The 8,886-nt window shown below is 53.9% G+C and overlaps 3 protein-coding genes across 3 annotated transcripts in view; 1 reads left to right on the top strand and 2 right to left on the bottom strand.

Moving 5' to 3' along the window:
- The window catches only part of VDBG_03792 (SpaA), a gene marked incomplete at both ends in the record, with an annotated part of 2,923 nt that extends 1,383 nt beyond the window's left edge, over positions 1 to 1,540 (bottom strand). The window contains 2 exons of the mRNA XM_003005793.1: positions 24 to 530; positions 593 to 1,540. Coding sequence (XP_003005839.1) covers positions 24 to 530; positions 593 to 1,540 — 1,455 coding nt within the window. The remainder of the gene's footprint in view (positions 1 to 23; positions 531 to 592) is intronic.
- Positions 1,541 to 4,998: 3,458 nt separating this feature from the next.
- On the top strand, positions 4,999 to 5,629 carry VDBG_03791 (RTA1; the record flags this gene model as incomplete). The annotated part of the gene is made up of 2 exons (XM_003005792.1): positions 4,999 to 5,121; positions 5,174 to 5,629. The coding sequence occupies 2 exons, from the start codon at positions 4,999 to 5,001 to the stop codon at positions 5,627 to 5,629; spliced, it is 579 nt and encodes a 192-aa protein (XP_003005838.1).
- A 431-nt stretch (positions 5,630 to 6,060) lies between these two features.
- Positions 6,061 to 6,891, bottom strand: VDBG_03790 (RNA polymerase II subunit A C-terminal domain phosphatase SSU72; the record flags this gene model as incomplete). Its single annotated transcript, XM_003005791.1, has 2 exons — positions 6,061 to 6,718; positions 6,773 to 6,891. 2 exons carry the CDS (start codon positions 6,889 to 6,891, stop codon positions 6,061 to 6,063), a joined length of 777 nt encoding a protein of 258 aa, XP_003005837.1.
- Positions 6,892 to 8,886: the final 1,995 nt, after the last annotated feature.

The following is an 8,886-nucleotide window of genomic DNA, read 5'->3' as shown; positions in this document are numbered from 1 at the left end:
CCCTGCGAGCCTTCGTCAGTGACCTGTTGTTGCTCCTCCAGAGCCTGTCGCAACTGCTGGTTCTCCTGGATCAACTCAGGATCCGACGGCGCATTGCTCGATGTCGATGCTTGCATGACATTGACGTTCATGCTCTTCTGACGCATCTCCTCCAATTGATCCCTCAGGTCCCTTATCTCGTTCGCGTGACCGTCTCTGATACGGTCCATATCGTCTTGAATGCGATCATGCTCGTTTCGCAAACGATCATAGTCATTCCGAGCGTGAACCTGATCTCCTTGGGCGCGGTCAAGCTCCTGTCTTAACGAATCGTTGAGGCCCTGAGCATCTGCAAGCTGGTTTTCGAGATTTGTGCGCAAATCGGTCCACTCTTGCTTTTCCATGTTGTTGGCCGAGGCACGGGACCGTTCGCCATCGAGCACGCCAGCCAGCTCATCATCTTTTCTCTTTACTGCCTCTTCCATGATGTCGAGGCGTTCAGTCAGATCCTTGACCTGATTCCGATATTCCTCAAGCATTTTCTTGTCAGCCTGTTTTGTGCTGTTAGTATCTTCCCAGTTAACTCGTGCAGCAGAAGGCATGAGTTTGTTACCTCAGAGGTCTCCGTAGTCCGCTGGCTCTTATCACTTGTCCTGTTGCCATTTTTGTCCAATCCGAAAGCGTCGCGATCTTCGTCGTTATCTGGGCTGCCGTCATCATCCTCCTCCACCATGGTGCTCTTGTTCGGGACAATGGTGTTGCTCTGAAATTGCTTCTGCATCGGACGGCCATAGTCACCGTTGGGCAGACCTGGTGATGGAGGAACGCCATATGGGTCTTGGGGAGGCATAGCACCGCGGATGGAACTTGCATCGGACGGCCGTCTCATACGGCTTTGGTTTCTTGGCGGGAAGCCGTTCTGCATACCACTCAGCGGCGTGCCCGATCGGCTGGGCGGTACGCGCATCGACATGTTGCTGCCGGGACGCGGGATATCCCCTGCTGCAAAGCGAGGATACCTCCTTTCCAACTCGACATAAACGTCTGTTGCCAGATCTCTGAAGCGAGGAGGGCCGAGCGAGGAGAGCTTCTGGCGCGCCTGGTTGCGTTTGGGGTGGAATGTTTGCTCGGGTGTGAGGTAAGGAGGAGGACCCTGACCATTTGGGCCAGGCGGCCGGCGCGCGAGGGCTTGCCTCCTAAGCAGTTCGTCAAAGACATCAGTACTGAGCTCAAGGAACTGCACGGCAGACAAGCGCAACAGCTTATCCTGGGCCTTGTTCAAAGGCTTGCTTGTGTTTCCGTCGCGTCCGCTCAAGTAGTCCTTTAAGGCAATGTAGTGTTGTCCCAATACCGCCTCCACATGCTCTTCCCGTTGACTCCTGCCACTCTCACTCCGCGCGTATAGGTTAGTGCCATTGCTTGATCGGCCGATAGAAGGCGGCGGCGAGGGGCCGCCAGTGCTTCGAGGACCGGATGAGAATCCACCATTCATGACCCCGTTCGAACCGCCAGAATTGGGAGGAGAGACGAGATTCCCTCGGTTGAAGCCGTCGTCGGCCATAGATTGGTACTTGTCAATGCCGGACCATTCGCTTCCGCCTACTGAGACTGGGGACAGTGGCGCATTTCGTCCATTCATGGTATACTGGGTGGTCGAGGAGGTGGGCGTGACGACGGGTCAAGCAGGTAGAACTCGTCGCGAGTCAAAGATGGCGTCGGAATATTTGAACAAAGGCAAGCTAGGTTGTAATTACTTGTGGCTTGGGGTTGGGTTGCTGCCGTGTCGCCTTGCTTTTTTCCTCTTGGGTGCCGATCGGTCAAGTACAAGCTGCCAAGGGGCTCCGCAACGCGTTGCCGGTGTAAAGGAGGAAAAATGAAACAAATCGATGGTGATGACGAACAGAATGAGGCTGGGACCAAGGGCGTGAGGGCAGGAGATTTCGAAGTTGTGGAACGTTGCAGTGCTGGTCAGGGTGGTTGCTGGACTTCGGAATGTCTCGTCTCGACTCGTTGCCTGTGGCTGGGGGGGGATCGAGGGTGGGTGGAATCGATAACAAGATCCCAGGTGAATCTCGATTTGCGTTGCTGCGGGACTCACAACTCCTAGAATGGAGTGCAACGACGCCCTGGGCTGCCGTGATCGCGATGCTAAACAGTGAGTACCCAAGGCAGACCGAAATGACAAGAAGTTGAGAAGTTGCCGGAGCCGTTGGATGGATCTGGGAACTCGAGAATCCGCGACGGCGTGGTGAAGCATGAAACGTCAACCAAGTCCAACAGGGGAAGTGCGACCAAACCTCCAATCAGAGGCCACTTGAGCCAAGTTCAGAGCGGGTGGGGACGTCCAGAGATCTCGCGGGAAATGAGGCTACAAGTCTCGATAAGTATCCTCGGGCCCCTATGCGCCCGTACCATGGTGGGCGACCTGAAGTCAGGTACAGCAAGTATACTCAGCCCCGTTACTCCAATCTTATTCGTCCCCTTCAACCTCGTCACTTCTCCTTCTGGATGCTTCCCAGGGCCTCCCAGGGCAGGGACCAGGCCCTCCCCAGTGCCATTTCCAGCTTCTCCCTCTCTATGTCACTGTCACAAGTCAGCGACCGTCCCGTCATTTTAGCACCACCGTAATTCAGACATAGCCTCAATGCCGATGCATCTAGTCTAACGCCAACATGACCAGCAGCTTTTGCATTCATCTCAACAGGCATACTCGCTTCGACGGGGTAAACCTGCACTGACAGTCGATCTTCTGACTCGTGGCGAGGGCGTGAGCACCAGTATACATACCCCTTTCCCATGCCCCTCCTACACCGTCTTTAGCGTAATTCGAAGCCGCCAACCATCGGAGCAGTTTCCAGCCCCCTCTCCCCTTCTGCCCTCCGGCCTTCTGCCCCTTAGAAAAGACGGCCTGCAGGGAACGATGGTTCAGGGGAAATCCAGGGCACAGGACATGCCTATTGGTCTGGCCCGTTCGATTTTCCCGCGCGCGCTAACAGACAAGCAGGGGCGCCAGTGTCTGTGAGTGCAGCAGCCAAGAAAAGGCCTCCCTACTGGTGCAGCACAGCGACAGGATTTACCCTGCCTCGCCCTACCGCCTGGTGAGCTGTATGTACATGTACATCACTTGTCTACTAACCCCATGGACTCGCCCTCATATCCCTCTACAGTGGACAACCGCCTTCGCCGACTTGTCAACTGCGACTGGCCAGGATAGCAACGATGCCCCGTTCCTCCGTCACGTCTGGATTGTCCCTTTCGAGCTTGACGAAAGCTGGAGCGTAGGATCTCCAGGTCAACCGTTTGATTGCTGTCGTCAGCCATGTCGCCTAATTAGACTGAACGTACTTTTTTCTTGACAAGGGGGCAGGAAGCCCGGCGGAAGCGATGGCTTTGATGCCCTGCCGTGGCGGCAGACGGGCTACTGTATCAATCCCCAACAAGCGTTGAGTGTCTATGTGGTCTCCGAATCGCTCTCGCTCATCCGGATACGGCCATGTTGCCGACATTGTCTCCGGCTGTGGCTTGTTGCGGTCGTGCAAACTGCCGATACAGACCGCATTGTTTAGTTCACGGCACCGAGAAGGTTTATCGGATCTGACGGGCCCGGTGCCCGCATTCGATCGTTCCTTGCGCCAGAGCTCGTCAATCGCTGTGGCATCTCGGCTTATAGTTAGCGATCAAAATATCCGCTTGCAATGCGGCAGTTCGAGCAGCGATGGTGCATCCATGAGAGTGATGCGTCGTGCGAAGCCATCATAGGCGACTCTGACGATCGATCGTGCACGCCATGCAGCCACTCGCTCTACACGCACTGGCTTGAAGTTGTCTGAGAACAACCCACGCATAGGACAATCACGTTGTCTGCCAAATTTCGTTCGGACACTAGATGCACGTAAGTCCCCGTGAACCTGGGAAGTGTGAACCCCTTTTGCGTTCTCACCACCCTCGATCTCGTCTTTACACGTCAGCAAGGCTATCTCATTTTCAACTCTGCCACAGGTTGGATCTTCTCTCAATATCTTCAACTCTTTCGATCGCTCGCCAACTCGATCATGACCATAATTGAACTCAGTTGGCCAAAAGTTGTCCAGCCACACTTGTGCTGTCCACAGTCGTTGCGGTCTGCCTATCTCACTGGCCGGGAAACACTGCTGAGCACGAGGAAACTACTCTCGAACCCGAGACCTCCTGTCTGACGCTTCGGATATCCTGGCATACGTCCATTGCATGTTTCATCAAATGTTGAATCGCATCTTGCGTAGACTTATCTATTTGTTGCATCAAAGGGTATCGTCACTACGAGATTCCGCCAAGTTACGCCTATCTAGCAGGCTTGAGGATGGTGGGGCGATCCGAACCCGCGGCTTCGTATGTGTCGGGTTCGGGGCTGACCCGAGATTTGCGAAGACGCGAGCGATCGTACTTCTGCATCCACCAGTCGCTGGCAGAATAAGCTGGTGGGCTTTTCGTCATGGCGGATGATATTTAAGGAACTTACCCGGCAGGGTGGTGGGTGTTTTGTTTCCCTGTGATTGAACTACTTGACCAAACGTGGCCCACGAAGTGCTGGACGACTCGCACCTTTGTTCATGGTCTTCGCAAGTCCCGCAGGTTTCTAGGCGTGCTTTCCACCATCCATCATGTCCGACAACGATCAAACAAGTGGCGCCGGCGGCAAAGAGATCGATTTTGTTCTGTACTATTACGAGCCTGCGCTTGCTGCTAGCATCACATCGACAGTTGTCTTTGCTATTCTGACAGCACTGCATGTATGGCGTCTGCTTCGGGCTAAAGCTTATTATTTCACTGCATTCACGGTTGGTGGTCTATGTAAGTTCAGCCCATATTAACTCGTCCCCGACACGGGACTTGTCCTCATCACTCTTTGGCACGAATAGAAAGCGTTGATGACCAGCAAGATGATTATTCGCATCACTTAACTAATTTGCGTTCAATCTATAGTTCAAGTAGTTGGCTATGCATTCCGAATCTGGGGGTCACTTCGACCCTGAAAGTGTCATGGCCTTCGCCATCCAGGGCACTTTTATCCTCGTGGCCCCCGCTCTCTTCGCCGCCTCTATCTACATGATTCTTGGACGCCTCATTCGCACCTGCCGTGCCGAGCACCTCTCGCTCATTCCGGTGAACTGGGTCACCCGCATCTTCGTTGCGGGCGACGTCATCGCCTTCACAGTCCAAGCCAGCGGCGCCGGCCTCTCTGCTGCCGGGACTACGACCTCTTCAGCTCGGCGAGAAAGTTATCATTGGCGGTCTATTCGTCCAGATCGTCGTTTTTGGCTTCTTCGTCTGCACATCGGTGCTGTTCATACCGTCTGACGAGAGCCCCACGCTGTCTCGATCGAGGTCGTCTGCCGTGAGAGCACTGTACGTGCTGTACGGAACCAGCGCCATCATCCTCGTGCGTAGCATCTTCCGTGTCATCGAGTACATCCAGGGTAACGACGGATACCTCATCACCCACGAGGTCTACCTTTACATATTTGACGCGCTGCTGATGGCCGCCGTTATGGCCATCTTCATTGTGTGGTACGTTGGAGATCTCGAATCGAAAAAGAAGCGCAAGGGGGCCAACATGGATTCCTTGCACTCGAGTGACGGAATCGTGGAGATGGGCAGCAGGGGTGCGTAAAGCTCCTCGAGGCGGCGAAGTCCAGTGCTGCCTGGCCAATCGGTTGGCGGGAGAAGGGACCACCCAGACGAAGATCATGAGGCCGGCATGTGTGGTCATCCGTCTACGGGTTCTACGGGTCTTGGTGATTCCGACTGGCGAGCGCGACCGGTCTGTGAGGCCAGTGTAGAGTGCGAGCCCGCCTTGTATCCAAGCCGCGATTTGTGTAAGACAGCAGCACAATGGCTTCGCTACGAGTCTTTCCTATCGCCGTTTGATGATGGTGATCTGCGTATACACGATAATTGACTGCTTGTGTTCGAGTCAACCATATATATCATAAATAAACCCTGGTATCATGATGTATTTACCCGCTTATCTCATTCCGACCGAATCCCAACCTCCTATAACGCCGCGCTCGTATCACACAAAAGAAGCAGAATCATGCAGCTCTAAAACCATGCCAGCGTCCACAACGCAGGCAAATGCGGCCAGCGGTCCTGCCAAGCGGCCAGGATATCAGGCACCTGCTCGTCAAAGCTAGCACGGGCGCCAGCGCTGCCACTGTCAAAATTGGCCGCACCGGCAGATTGTCGTGACTCCGTGGCGGCAGCGTTAAGCGTGTTGGCCAGGTCTAGGATGGCGCGGCCGCCAACGCTAGCCTCCTCATGGTTGTCCTTGATGTCCACATTGATGACATGTACCGGGCGATTCATAGGTGCCCCGCGCGCCATGAGGTCGTCAATGACAGCATCCCAACACCTCTCTTCACACGTGATTACAATGTCGACGATGCCACCCTCTACACCCTGGCTGCCACGGTCATCGGGCTTGTCAAGGCGCGGCATGCCGACCTGCCAGTCTTGCCATCGTTCAGGACCCCACTTGACGTTGCGATTGCGGTCAACCATGTTGAGTACGCCATTTTGTACGTACAGCTTGGGGTCCTTGGACTGAAGCTCCCGGTAAATACTGTCGTAGGATGTCTTGTTGAAGTGGTACACATTAGGCTGAGTGATGGATGGTCCAGGCAGGCGCACAAGAGAACCGGTGCCGAATGATATCACGGGGTAATTAGCCTCGGCAAGGCGGAGGTGGGACACCATAGATCTTGGTAGAATTAGCAAGACAGCCTTCTGTGTGTATTAGGTGAGGGCAGCATACCTGTTTTGATTACTGGCGCAGACCGTGCAGAACTTCAGCTTGAATCCTCCGGATTCGGGCGTCTGTTCACCATTGCCACTTGGCGCAACGGTCTGCGCTGTGCCGTTTGTTGTCTCCATGCTTTGATGTTTGAAGAGTTCAACAGACACTCTCGGGGTCGTGAGGGTACCGTCGTACGCTGCGAATCACGGGCAGCACGAGAAATCTGATACGTTCGGGTCAGCAACGTCGCGCGAAAAACGTGGTATCGGGTAAGAGGAAAGAGCGCAATTGAGCATAGTTCAGAGGTTTTAGCGTAAGGTAATAGTGTGTCAACACGAGGTTCAGACAGCTCCAATAAAGAAATTCATCACGAAAGCTCGAGAGGGGATTGATGTTTTTCCGGGATGGGGTTTCATCATACCTGACTCAATTACCTCCACTGCGAACGTTGTGCCATAAAGGATGTGTTACGAATATTGCAGCGAGCTTCACGACGCGAAGCGACTGGCGATGCACAAGATTGAGTTGGGAGAGAGAGGAGACCGAGAGTTGAATTTTGTTGTCGGGATAGTGTGGATGTTGCGTTGGGTCGGTGACGAGGTGTGCATAGCGTGATCTGGTTTCGGTTAATTCTCGCTTGAATCTGATTGCTTTTCTTCCCTTCCAGAGCGGTTCGCTTAGGTCATCACACTGAGTGCAACCCCCACCATAAAAGCATGCACGAAATGCTGGCTGGCGGTCTTTGATTGCCAATGCCTAACGGGCTTTTGCTTGCAGACAACCTGAAACCAATGGTCGCTCGAAGAAGCCAATCAGAGCTACTGATCTGGCGGGTCCAGGTCAGCCTCCTAAAATAGATTCACGATGTCCCTCGACGAGGTACACAAGTAGCTTCTTTGAACCATCACATTGCATCTTTGTCATAAAAACAAGAAAGCTTTGCCTGAGAGGCACAACTTGGCTCTCGTTAATCGTGTCTTCTGAAGATCGATCTCTGCCTTCGAATACCTTTCAGAACAGCCCATGTTTTGGAGTGACCGGTACGTAAGGCTTGCGAAGTCACCACATTCACCTTGTAACCCTATACTCGGCTTGATATTTAAAGCCATTGTAACCGTTCGTGACCACGTTCAAGTCCAGCATGAAGGCCTTCTGTTGTCGATCGGCCCACCACGTTAGTGGGTCATGTTTTCTGCTTCCAGAAGCACAGTATGCTAGTAGCTGACTTTTGAAAAAGCAAAGAAGGCTGGCTGGACGGGAATTCAAGAGCTGCTGGCGTTTCTTGGCCTCGTGATGCTTTCAGCGCCAATCCTTCCAGTGTACCTAAGCACGGCAGGACATCAAGTAGCACCAAACACTTGTGCGAACAGCGAAAACCGAAATACTCCAGCGGAAAGTGCTCCGGGGCGAAGAAACCTGTACTTCACCGCAGCACTTTGCTGCCACGCAGGGCAAGCCAGGCGGCATGGCGGAGCAACAAGAGCAGGAAGCTGATGTCAAGTCGCAATGCAGGGATCCGCTAATTGCTCTCCACCAGCAAGTTGACCCGACATTGGCAGGATTCGTAGTTAGAACCATGTGATTCGCGCAGGGGACTTTTGGCACCCCATGCGGCACTGTGGGCGGACCATGCGCCGTCTGTTGCGTGCTGGAGTTCTGCTCAAGCTCCCGAGGCCATCCTCTGGTCAATGGCCGAGAGAATCTGGCCTGGGTTTGCTTAGCAAGGTTCCCTTTGACCCAAAGATCAAGATATAGGCGCAAGACAAGACTAACTAGTTCCTTTGTCGTCGCCCGGTTCACTGGTACATGGCGAGTGTTCCTCGACGTTTCTAGCTTTGAGGGAGAAATTGTGCTCATGGCGAACCGTGCGCCGTAGATGAGCTGAGAGGCAAGAGGAGGGGCAGAAATAGAAGATGATGGATGGCTGGGGTTGAGCATCGTCCGATTTCCATGGCGGAGCTACACATATTCATGGGCGGTTGGGCACACACAGAGTGCCGGGCGGCTCAGATGGGCCAGTAAGAGTTCTGCGTGACCGGACGCGCTTAGGTACAGCTCTGGTTCCAAAGACATTCTGCGCGGAACAGGCAGCATAGGTTTGTGGTGGACGACCTATGGTTAGTACAAGGAAT

This window comes from Verticillium alfalfae, genomic scaffold (assembly GCF_000150825.1).
Source record: "Verticillium alfalfae VaMs.102 supercont1.4 genomic scaffold, whole genome shotgun sequence".
NCBI lineage: Eukaryota > Fungi > Ascomycota > Sordariomycetes > Glomerellales > Plectosphaerellaceae > Verticillium > Verticillium alfalfae.
The sequence above is the reverse complement of the archived record's forward strand: the minus strand, read 5'-3'. Positions and strand labels throughout refer to the sequence as shown.